This window comes from Bacillus rossius, chromosome 6, assembly GCF_032445375.1.
Source record: "Bacillus rossius redtenbacheri isolate Brsri chromosome 6, Brsri_v3, whole genome shotgun sequence".
Taxonomy (NCBI): domain Eukaryota; kingdom Metazoa; phylum Arthropoda; class Insecta; order Phasmatodea; family Bacillidae; genus Bacillus; species Bacillus rossius.
In genome coordinates this window covers 28,284,936-28,297,511 of record NC_086334.1, presented here as the reverse complement: position 1 = coordinate 28,297,511, position 12,576 = coordinate 28,284,936, and the positions used below count along the sequence as shown (strand labels likewise).

At 39.0% G+C, this 12,576-nt stretch overlaps 1 protein-coding gene across 1 annotated transcript in view; it reads right to left on the bottom strand.

The window, feature by feature from the left end:
- LOC134532937 (uncharacterized) overlaps positions 1–12,576 on the bottom strand; it is a 429,205-nt gene that overhangs the window by 306,423 nt on the left and 110,206 nt on the right. The window contains exon 4 of the mRNA XM_063370011.1: positions 1,055–1,159. Within this exon, the coding sequence (XP_063226081.1) occupies positions 1,055–1,159 (105 nt within the window). The remainder of the gene's footprint in view (positions 1–1,054; positions 1,160–12,576) is intronic.

Genomic DNA, 12,576 nt, shown 5'->3' with positions numbered 1-12,576 from the left:
TCTTAGATGTGCATATTTATTCTCAAATATCCGCAGATACAAGTCCGTGACAGTCGCTACGAAACACTGGTACTGTGTTAAAGCGATCGCCAATTCATAAAGGAAACTTAAGATGAGAAAATGAGATAGGTACTTACATAGTTCCATTTGCGAAAGACACAAAACATGTTTGAACGTATGCTCTGATTGATGTTTTATGACGAAATGTGTACCACAGGTACAGAACTGAACAAGGTCCTTACGTACTTCGAAACCAATTCTTCAACAAATATTCTTTGTACTTTAATAGAAACATTTTGAAATTTGAAAATATATAAAAAAAATCTATTTTCATTCGTGTTCAAATAAGCCTTCCGAGAATTATAGTGTCAATAAATGCCAGCGAGAGGATATACATTTTTTAAATAACTAAAGATGTGCAATCTGTGCTAAAATTAACAATGGTGAAATGACACTTTGAGCCTTGTCAACAATTTATTATTAAAGTTTTAGGTGTTTAGATAAACTAGAATAAAAAATTCATGTATCATATTTCAACCCATTTTTCTTACAATTAAGTCGTGGACACTAATAAAAAAAAATGAAAACCACTGCGTTCAGCGCTCATAGCGAGAGTTGTTTCGTAACTAACATTTAAGCTGATTTGTAACAGTCCTGACATTTACTGGATATCAAGAAAATTATAGTTTATTGATTTTAACTTATCTGTACAACTGGTTTTGCGATTTAGGTCGGGTGAATGTATTTATGTAGGAAAATGTGTTGTTTGTGGCCAGGTTTGAACATGAGTTTGCTCTCGCAGTGTATTATTTTAAAGTTAGGGATATCTTAAAATGAACCAAGTGTACGGCAAATCAGACAAAACAAAAATGTGCAATTTTTTGTAACTATCGCGTCTAGAAGGAATCTTTATCATTTATCATACTTGAGTCGTATTTCGAGTGAGGTCACGATTGAGGTTAGGGTCGCCGGAACACAATATGGCGGCCGTGATGTCTCAGTCCAAGATGGCGGAACGGGCCGGACACGGGGACAAGCGCGCGAGGGGACTCACCGGGCACCTCGCAGCCGCAGCCGCCGAAGCCGTCGTTGCAGTGGCATTGCGAGTCCAGGCAGGCGCCGTTCTGGCACTTGACGCCCTCCTCCTTGCCGCAGTCCGCTGCAACAACGACACGAGAACACGCCGTCAGAGCCGCCGCGCGCGGTGGAGGGGATCAACCGTGGAGACGCCATGCTGCGACGTCATCATCCCCACCGTCGCCAAGTTTCAACCCTTCAAGACACTGCTTCGCCACGTCTCCGTCATCAAACACAGTTCACTTGCATAAAACAACATTTTTTAAACATTTTTTTTTGTTCATAATGCAAACACTACAATTCGTTCGATGCTTTGGGCTTTCCTTCAAACACGACGGAGCACCATCAGCTGGACAACAACTGGAACCAACCTCATTTACCTACTAAGGTGAGATGGGGGTACAGACTAATGATGACAAAGACCAATTCTTGTATACGGTGCATTAAGCCGGCATGAGCTCACGATCTGCAAATGACACGGGCCTTTGTTTACAAATGGTACTAGCGCAAGACACGTGCTTATTTTAACGCAGTGCATGTTTTAATGAACTATCGCGCAGAATCAAATACCGTTACTGTATTGGAACCGAGACATGCAAAGTGATTACAGAGAATTTTTTTTTTAACTTCAACAGTGTGTTCTGTGTCTGCCATGTTGCACTGGCAACTGAGCCGTTCAATTGTTAAGGATTTTTTTTTTCTTTTTACCCTGCAAGTAGAGTGCGTCACATATCTCCTCTCAAGTCTACAGCTGGATGAATCAATTAACTATTCCTGTGACACACACAACTAATTCTAATCGATTATAACAATAATGATTCTACTAAAGATTGGTGAATGCTACTACGAAAATTTTTTCAATCCTTTCTGTGCTAATTTTCCTCAGTGCAGTACAGATTAAGGGGAAAGGCCGCCATTTTTTTAAATTTTGTATTCACTATGACATTTTTTTTGGAATCGTAGGAAAAAAAAGATTAAATCTTCCCAAACTTCCGCATCTTGTCCCAGTCTGGAATAATTAATAGCTTTCAGCCCGTATCCGTCGGAACGAAGTCGTCCTAAACTAGGTCGTTTGCCTTGACGAACCATGAATCGTAATAGGCAAGAGTACTGAAAGCTGTGACCTAATATTTAATGAAAATGGCAGGGACTGAGTACTTTCCAAACCCTTTCCTCCCGGTAAGAAAACTTCCCTATTTCTCTGGCTCCACGAGAAAAAAAATAGTTTCTTCTATTTTCCTCCTAATTCATGACAATACGTGGTATCTCACTCGATTAAATTAATAATAATAACTTGGGAAATTTCATTCAAACTTCCCCCTCCGTTTATTTCTGGAAACAAGGTTTGTAAGAATTTTCTTTCTTTTATTACTCAATTTTCCTTATCAATATAAGTCTATTTAGCCAACTTTTTAAACATAGATAGTAAATTGCTATGGATTTACTATAATTTATGAATTTAAATTCGGTCTGGTTTTGTTGATATGACCAATATATGAATGTCATTTACTAAAGCGAGTTCTTTATAATCAGCATAATGAAATTATTATAATTTATATTATTTCATGACTTTAAAAAACCGTTGAAGGTCATTAACACAATGCTTGAATAAATTTTGTTGATCCTTCTCTACAAACGAGTAAGGAGCGGTAGACACTACGAAATTTTCTCTTTCAGTAGTGAAACTTTCTATAATCACATCAGTTTCCTTTTCTGGAAACGAAGTAAATAAAGCGTCAACAAAAACACTTTCACCCGGCCACGTCGCGTCGTGGCGAAACAGACAAGCCGTCGCAGTGACACCGGCCTAGTCGGGCGCAACGTGTCATTATGCAAAATGTCGCGCTCTTTAAAACTACGCAAAAAAAAAAAATCACGTTGTTGCCGTCGCTCGCGGATGGTAAACAGCCGAGTGCAGCGAGAGAAGCTCACTGCCCTGGTTTCTTGAAGGACGAGCTATTGTTCAACTCTGACTAGCCCGAGAGGCATGGGCAAGGCGAGATTACGTGCAAGTGATGTGACGGAGAAAAGATTGAAGAGTAAAAACGAGAGCACCTACAATAAAAAAAAATTAAACCCCTGCACTGTTGTAGTACGGTACCTGTCCCGCTACACTTTCTAATGATCCCCCCCGTCAAAGATGTTCTTGTCTCGCTGAGGTCTGTGATTACAGAGAACGACTCGTGCTGGAAGATTGTCCATAGTCTGTGCTGTGCCCTGGTGAGCAAACTCGTCTTGTATAACATCCCGGTATTTCCACGGTATTAGGTCTGACATATTTCCTCGAGGGTTAAGAGGATTGGAAAGGTCGCATCCTGCTTGAATGACGAGAATATAAAAACAATAATAGAATCTGAAAAACTTGACAGAATTCGATGGGGTTTGTTTTGTCGGCTGGGTATTTTCATAATGGAGACCTAAATGTACAGAAGTAGTCAAAAATTGAGTCCTTATATTTATTAAAGTCACGTATGGAAACCCTCTACATTTTACCAAATCTTATAACGATATGTATATTCTAATGACTTTCTATTACCATTGTATAGTAGAATTTTTAAATAAAGTAAAATTGTTTTAAAATTGAAATATACTTCATTTCTAAGATTTGGTTACTATACAGGCTTATCTTAAGTGATATTAATTATTTTACAGACAATTTTTTCATACATTATTTTATGTTTAAACTTTTATTTAAAAAAAAACAGTTTGTATTTTTTTTTTAACTGTACACTACATTGCTACTTCTGTACATCCAGGTCTCCGTAATGAAAATATCCAGCCGACAAACTGAACCCCATCGAATTCTGTCAAGTCGTTCAGGTTCTATTATAGTTTTTACATTCTCGTAATTCATGCAGGATGCGACCTATCCTATCCTCTTAATTCCTTGCTATCATCGCTAATTCCGCAACTCATTCACTAAGTCGGCTACACAGTTCTGAGGAAGAAGCACCTTGAACGCATATCATTCCTTTTCTTTCATCTCTCGTACCGTAAGTACGAGCCTACAAGTGATCGCTTTGCACAGCTGCGAGTAGCGTTGCGCTATATTGCGTACAAATATAAGAACCCAAATTTTTAATTTTTCACGTGACAACGTCTAATAAATCGATGAAAGCCAGCTGCACGCACGAAAAATAGTCCCGTAATGCCCATTGTCCCGTTACGCTGTGTCCCGTTACGCTCATTGTACGCTTGCGCCGCATCTATCTCTCTCCCCCTCAATTGGAACAACCACCGATTTGACTTTTTCGAGGCACATTAAACTTGAAACACTCCCATTCGTTTCCTACTTTTCCTATCATCGTCCTTAACACAGATTGGAAGAAGTTAAATAGCAAACATGTATAAAAGTTATGGTTAAAATAATATCTTCGTTAAAGTAATAAAAATATTTGAATCAATGAGTGCAAATAAAAGTAAATTTATCAATTAAATTGTAGATTTCATTTCACTCCTTCTTTGTATCAATAGAAAATAGTGATAATTCGATAAAAAAAATTGATTTAATTGTATTCATAAAAGTATGCAATAATTTCATCGATGTTTTGTTATGACGTTGTCACGTTAAGCTATCGTCCGTAAACCGACTTTGCAGACAACCAAATTTTTTATCTTTCGAAAGGTTGCTGAAATTCATCCCTTGTCCGTGTCCGCAGTGCAGCTCTGCTGGGTGGTTCCTCGTGAGCGGCGACGGCTGCAGCCACCACGCTAGTTCCGGCTGACAGTTGGTTATATTCGGCACACGCTGACCCTGGCTCGGACGGGTCTGAGCAATGTCGTTCGCCGTGACGCCCGGCCAATCAGCCTGGCTCGCCAACCACGGACTGCGGAGCAGTTGCGTGGCTGCTTGAGCGAGGCGGCGCGCCGCGAGACTGGCTCGGTTGCCCCGCGCGCGGTTGCCGAGATGGCACCGCGTCTGATTGGTAGGGACCGGAAAAAATTCGCGGGTTCAATGCCCTGTAGGATGAACTCCGTAGTTATACGTACACTCGGTCAAATGTCACCCACTCACCTCACCCACTGCCCTGCTGTCTTGAGAGACGTCCCAAACGTAGCAGCCTGTGATTCGATTAAAGCTTTGGGTTGGTGTTTCTAATTGGCCCAGAGTCATACAGGTAATTTGCGAGCCAATAACGAAATGAATTCGCGAATTTTTCCGGTCTCTACTGATTGGTCACTCAACACTGTCAAGTTATACTTCTTTAGGCACGTTATGAAAAAAAAAAATACGAGAGTGAATTTTAACGATGCGCGCGCACCCTTAAACAAAATTTTCACAGGATAAAAAAAAAAAAAAGCTGCATACAAATACAAATCAACATACAAATAAAAATTATGTACATATACTTTTAAATCTCATACATAATTTATTGATATTAAATACTGGTCCATGTCATTATAAAACATTTATTTATTGTGAATATTAGTGATAAAAAATTGTGTTTATAAAAATTTTCAAGTGTATTTAGATAAGTGACGTTAGATTATACTTCGTTATGAAAAAATTAATGATAATGAATTGTTACAATGCGCGCGCAGCATGAAACGAAAACTGACAGGATTAAAAAAAAAAAATTATACGCGCGTATATTTTAATATTGAATACAGAGTATTTATTTAATTTTTTTCTATTGCATTTATACTAAACCACCCGTATTTGTAATATCATTCCAGCCCTTTTATTATTTTATTTGTATTAATTATTTGAATGCAAAATTAGAGTTAGTTTTTTTTATTACGCTAAGTAAGTATAAAATCTAACGCACATACATAAGTACACACACCCATTTATTTTTGTAAATGGAACAGAATTACAGATATTTGTAAAAATGTACATTTACATGGAAAAAATTGTATCACTACAGAATAGTGTTCGCAGTAATAGTGGGTTCGGATTCTTAACCGGGCACTTTTGATTTGTGTTTTCCCAGTACCTCCAACAGTTAGAAGTTATCTGTAAACCGTTCCCTGAATAACTTTCCAGTATTAACTGCGCACATCAATAAGCATAATAGAATAAAATAAAGTTATATTATCGGATAATAGATTATCTATTCTTTGGTTTGAAAAAATTGTGCTTGAATCAATATCATATAAAATATACTATAAAATGATGCGCCAATTTTCGTGAGAAATACTCAGTATTAACTCGAAAAACAGTATTTCATATATGCAGAAATAACCATAGCCCTGTGTTGTAAAAGGTTACAATATCTTTCTTGTGGTATTACTAGACACCGGAAAAATTACGGGGTTCAATGCCCTGTAGGATGAACTCCATAGTTATACGTACACTCGGTCAAATGTCACCCACTCATTGGCTGCTGTCTTGAGAGACGTCCCAACGTAGCAGCCTGTGATTCGATAAAGCTTTGGGTTGGTGTTTCTAATTGGCCCAGAGTCACACAGGTGATTTGCGAGCCAATAGCAGAGGCAGCACTGAGGTATAACTATTGGTATTTTAGCCTATCGCAAAATGAATTCGCGAATTTTTCTGATCTCTAGGTATTACGGACTACTTATTGGCACCTGGTTTTCAAAGGAATCTTTTGTAAAAGCACAGAGTTGACTCCTGATTGGATCTAGCGAGTTCGCCTCCTTGGGCACTGATTGGCAGTTGTACCCCCGTACTGCTGACCAGTTCGATCGTTCTGGTAGCTTATACGGCTGGATGTCGCTTCTGAGTGCCCCAGGTGCAACAGTGGTGGTTGATATAGGTGCGCATTTGGTTTCACGTCTCTTCGACAACGAGTTCGTTACAGACAAACACTCCTTCTTACAAATCGGTAGGGGCAGGCATTATTCGCGAAAACATCCGAACGATCATTAGACGGCAATAAGGTATGCCTGCGCAAGCGGTTTGTTGCCGTAAAAAATAAGTGGTCGCCTGCAAGAGACGCCATTGCCTTACTTGGCCGGGCCGTTCGGGACGAGTTTGCCCCCGCGCTGGATGGCTGTGATTGGTGTGCCGACTGTGGGCGTGTACCTGTGCTAGACCAATGACAAAACACAGACTATGCTACCAGTGGCGTGCCCAGGATTTTGCTCTGGGGGGGGGGGTCAGGCAGAAGGCTAGGGCCTTTCCGGGGGGCCTGGGGGGTATGGTATACCCCCCCCCCCAGCTAGGCGGTTGGTCCGGGGGTGCCCCCCCCCCCCCCGGGAAAATTTTGAAAAATACGTGTTCAATATTGCTGATTTAGTCTATCTATAAATACTGGCCGTAACTTCATAAAAGTCAGTTTTATGAAGTAAGTTTACTCCAGCATTCTTTAATTGTGAGTATCGGAAATATGTTTAGTTTAGTTACGCTAAAAATGGAAAGTGAACTAAGTTTAATTAAACATTTATGCCTGTGTCATTGAATTAATTTTAATATCATACTAAATATTTTTTTTTTTCATTTTATGAATTTAATATTAAAATATTTTTAGCCCCGGGGGGGGGGGGTCCGGTCCCGCTTCCCCCCCCCCCCCCCCCGGCTAGCCACTGTATGCTACAGTGTTTCAATAGACACAGCAAGCCTCGAAATATTTTCGCGAGAATTGCGTGTATTTAGTAATCTGCCACGGCATATCGAACACTGTTATTTTTTCTTTGTAAATGCAACAGAAATATTCATGTATGATTACGGACTTTGGTAAATTGATACATTTACCTGAGAACAACTATATCCAACAAAATAGTGTTTGTAGTAGTATTGGGTTGGGATTCTTACTCGGGCACGTAACCTTTGTGTTGTTCCAGTACCTCCAATAGTTTAAAGTTGAATAGCTTTCCAGTATTAACTGCGCACATAATAAGCATGATACAACAAAATAAAGTTATTGATGAATATTCGATTATCTTTTCCATGTTTCAAAAAAAAATTTTTTTGGTTGAATGAAACATCAATTAAAGTATCAAATGATGTGCCTATTTTCGTAAGAAATATTCATTATTATTACGAAAAACGTATTTAATATATGCAAAAATTAACCATAGCCACGTGTTGTACAAAGTTACATCATCTTATCTTTCTTGAAGTATAACAAACTATTTCTCGGCAACTGGTTTCCAAATAAACTTTTTTTTTTAATTTTATTTTAAGTACAGAACATATTTTTTTTCTGTTAATAATATTCGCAGGCTTTCACGGCGATTGTCTGAAGTAGCTGGGCTTCTGGGTTGTAGCCGCGTCCTTGGCGAATAATTCACCGACGTTTCGGTCGACATTGCAGTCGCCATCATCGGGGAGCAGTTACCTGACGATGGCGAGGTAACTACTCCCTGATGATGGCGACTGCAATGTCGACCGAAACGTCGGTGAATTATTCGCCAAGCTACTTGATATTTTTTCTGTGTAAGGAGCCACCCCAGTACTCGCCAGACGTGGTCTCGGGGAAAGGATGGATACACCGAAATGCCGACCGCGAGCCCGCTGTTTCGCCGTCGCGCCGCTATTTGTGCGCGGCGGTAGCCGAAGGGAGGGCGACGCTGCAACGGCGGCGGTAACTGTAACAACAGGCGCGCTACTTCCGGCTCCCCTCCCCGCCACTCGCCCTTCTTCCTTCCGCGCGCCTCGCGGCCATGCAGTCGTCGTTGCGTTGCCCGCGTCTTTACACGGGGGAAACATTTTTTCTGTACTTTTACTAAATAAATGCCAATAAATAGCTTTGTTAGATACCACGAGAAATATACAACAACTTTACACAACACATGCTATAGTTATGTTTGCGGATATTAAATACGGTTTTAGAAATAATACCGAGTATTTCTTACGTAAATTGATGCATAATTTTATACTTTAATTTTTGAACTAAAAAAAAAAAAAAAAGAAAATCGAATATTCAATAATTGGATTATTTGGTTTTATTATGCTTATTAATGTGCGCAGTTAATATCGGGAAAGCTATTCATCCTTCTCTTTAAACGCGTATTAGAACATAATCATAAGCAGTGGAGGTGTAAGGATCTACATTTCATACGTGGCAATTTTTGTATAAGAATTTTAGGTTTAAAAAAACACTTAAGAGATTCAGATAGCCTGAAAAGATTTTCGAGCATCATCGGTGAAACATTTTCCAGGGGAGGCTTGCCTGGAAGGGAAAAGTAGGGGAACAAGAGCACTCGAGCCCGGGATGAAGGTGGACGCCAGCACTCAGAGATGAAGTGCAGTCAGGTGTTTTTCTTTAAAGAAAATGGATTTAAAAATATCGTGGCCTAGTATTTTAGTAACAGGACATATTTTTTTAACAGGGTCAGAACTGGAACTTTTCATGGCTACTTAACAATTCGCCATTCGTCTTCCAAATCCTGTCTACGCCCATGTATGTAACGCAAGCAAAGCGCCGACCACGTGTCCTCAGCAGAAACAAAAGGACAGCCCACAGAGGGGGTGTTTTTGACGCGAGTTGCGCCACTGAGAAAAAAATTGGGGGTTGATACAAACACTGGGGAGGAGGAAGTACTTTAGGAAAAATAAATAAACACAATATTTTAAAAAAAAAACCTCAGTTAATATTAATTGCCCCTAAATTGTAATATTTGGCTTAGTATTTTAGTTTTATATTTGCACTAATTCGCGATTTTCATGTAAACTAATTTTAGAAAGATCCTGGGTTAGCAGGGGCGTAGCCAGGGGGGGGGGTTAGGGGTTCAATCCCCCCCCCTTAGCACCAAATCTTTAATTAAATTTCTTATTCATCACTCAAACTAATTACATATTAAAAATTAATAAAAAAAATTTACCATTACAATATTTAAATTTAAGTACCGAAAACTGCTAAAATGCACTATTTTACACCTTAAAATCAAAATTTTTCCGGATGATGACCCCCGGACACCTCGCTTTAATACGGGAGGACCATGCATGCTTCTTAACACCCCCCATACACAAATCCTGGCTACGCCACTGGGGGTTAGGCACTGTCAAATTCAAAGTCTTAGTTAAGTATCTGTTTGGGAAGTGGGGGGGGGGGGGGGGGGAAGATGGGGAATGCACCACCACTATTAGGGGAGATGGGCACCCCCGGCAGACAGACTGCAGCCCCACCACTGCACGTGGACCGCGCGGCAGACGGCAGGGCCCAGCACCAGTCGAGTTGACGCTCGGTCACCGACCCCGCCCGAGCCGCACGCACCGCCCGCTTGGGGCGGTCTCGGCGCGACGCCTTCTCCGCCAGAGTCATGCACCACGCCTCAACACATCACGTCAGCAGGCTGTTCCTATTGAGAAGCCTAAGATGTACATCAAATTCTGTCCCTGTCCGAACACGCCCGAATATTCACCTTCGGCCAACCTCCGGGATTTGTTTTATTTTTGCGCAGGAAAAATGAATTCAAAAACTGAAAGTGGTCGGTTAGGTTAGCTACATTAAAACACTTTAAATCACTATGGACGGTTAGTTAGGTTAGTATAGCTACATTAAAATAAACAGAGAAATATAAATATATATAAATAAACGCGAGGTTGGCCGAAGGTGAATATTCGGGCGTGTTCGGGCAGGGACAGAGCTTGATGAACATCTTAGGCTTCCCGTTCCTATTCACACTGGCCACAGCTTCACATTACCATCGGTTTCATTAACAATGGTTTTGGGGTTAGGCACGTAACTCATAAATAGTGTTCCATAAACTGATCAAAAAATAACACTGTGACTATATGCGTCTTAAACGGAGTTTTGACTAGACAAAAATGGCTTAGTGTGCTTTAGTTTTACTTTCAAAAAGTGTTTTTCAATTAACTCGAAATTATACGCAACGTTGATTTTTTTTTTTAAATTTTATAACCTATTTTATACTTAAAAAGTCCACAGATTGTTCAAAGAATATTAGTTTCAACTTTGAGTAAAAATAAAATTGACACATTATCGACAATCGGATTCAATTGATTGTATGAAGAAGACCATAGTCTCCTTGAAATGGGATGGTTGAACATTTAAACGCACACTATTCTCACTCTGGTGTAAGGCTTAAGCAAGTCGTGACGCCTTGTGCCGGGACTGTATGTGAAGTCAATTATTACAGTTGGTATAGCGATAATAATCTAGCGTGTTTCCTTTTATTCTTAACTATTAAAAAATAATATAAACCGTATCTGCACGTAATATGTATACATAATATATAGCTTTGCAATGCATTTTTTCTAAATTATATAAATTACATTTATGTGTAAGTAATTGCTTGAGTCGGAGAACAATTTTACATGTTGGATCATTACTTGGACTTGGAGGATTACGTATGCACCAGAAAGCAGGATATTAAAGAGAATCAATCCACGAATTAGAACCAGTTTGACATCTTTGGGATGAAATTTATTTACGTACACAACTCCTCAAAACCAAAGTGGTTAGACTTGTTCCGAAAAAAAAAAAAAAAAAAAAAAAAAAAACCTTGAAGTGATGATATCTTACTTCTTAAATAACAACGAATTATTTTTACTAAAATTTTTAGTAAACATTAATAATTTACATTTCCACTTTTTTATTAATGCATTTTGAATGTTATTTTCCTGAAAATGCCTGTGTAAAAATAGATAAAAATACTATCATGACGTATCATTGGTTTTCTCCGAAAGGGGGGAATAAATGGTGGCTAGCTTATCGTTTTTAAATACAATAATTAATGCAATCTTGATGTGCGTATTAAGCCACGGTAAATAAAAGCTTTTGCAAGTTTATGATTTTATAATGATCAGTTCCCAACATGAAGTTGCTTGGCTTGTGGATTCTAGCATCGTGGGTAACTGCTATCCTGTAGATGGCGACTGCAATATAGACCGGAACGTCGGTTAAATCTTCGCCTTTGACGCGACTAGAATCCCTAAGTAAAGCAACTTCGGATAGTGGCCGCGAAATCCGGATATCATTTTATTACCCAATGTTTTCTGGTAGAAATTTAAAAAAAAACTAAGCTTGTAAGCTGTGTAGGCGTGCAGGGAAAAATATTTTCTGTACTTTCATAAAAAAACCCTTTGGAAACCAGCTACCAAGAAATTTTTTGTAATACTACAAGAAAGATGTAACTTTCTTCAACACATGGCTACGGCTATTTTTGCATATATGAAATACGTTTTTGAGATAATACTGAGTATTTCTTATGAAAATTGGCTTATACTTAAATATTTTAATCGATGTTTCATTCAAGCTTAATTTATTTTGTTTCATTATGCTTATTAATTCGCGTAGTTAATACTGGAAAGCTATTCAGGGAATTGTTTACAAATAACTTTGTCTAGTGACGATACTGAAACAACGGAAAGCATAAATTGCCTGGGTAAGAATACGAACCCAGTATTATGTAATGATAGAGTTATTTTCATCTAAATTTACCAAATTAAAAATATTTACAATTCTGTTCCATTTACAAAAAAAATGGTTGTCTGTAAAGTCAGTTTACGGACGATAGTTTAAGAGGCCATTCCAGTGTTTCAGGGGCACTACGCAACCCGCGTTAACCTCATAAGATTCAATGCTATTTTCATTTTCCTTATAACTTATTAACTAATATATATTTCGA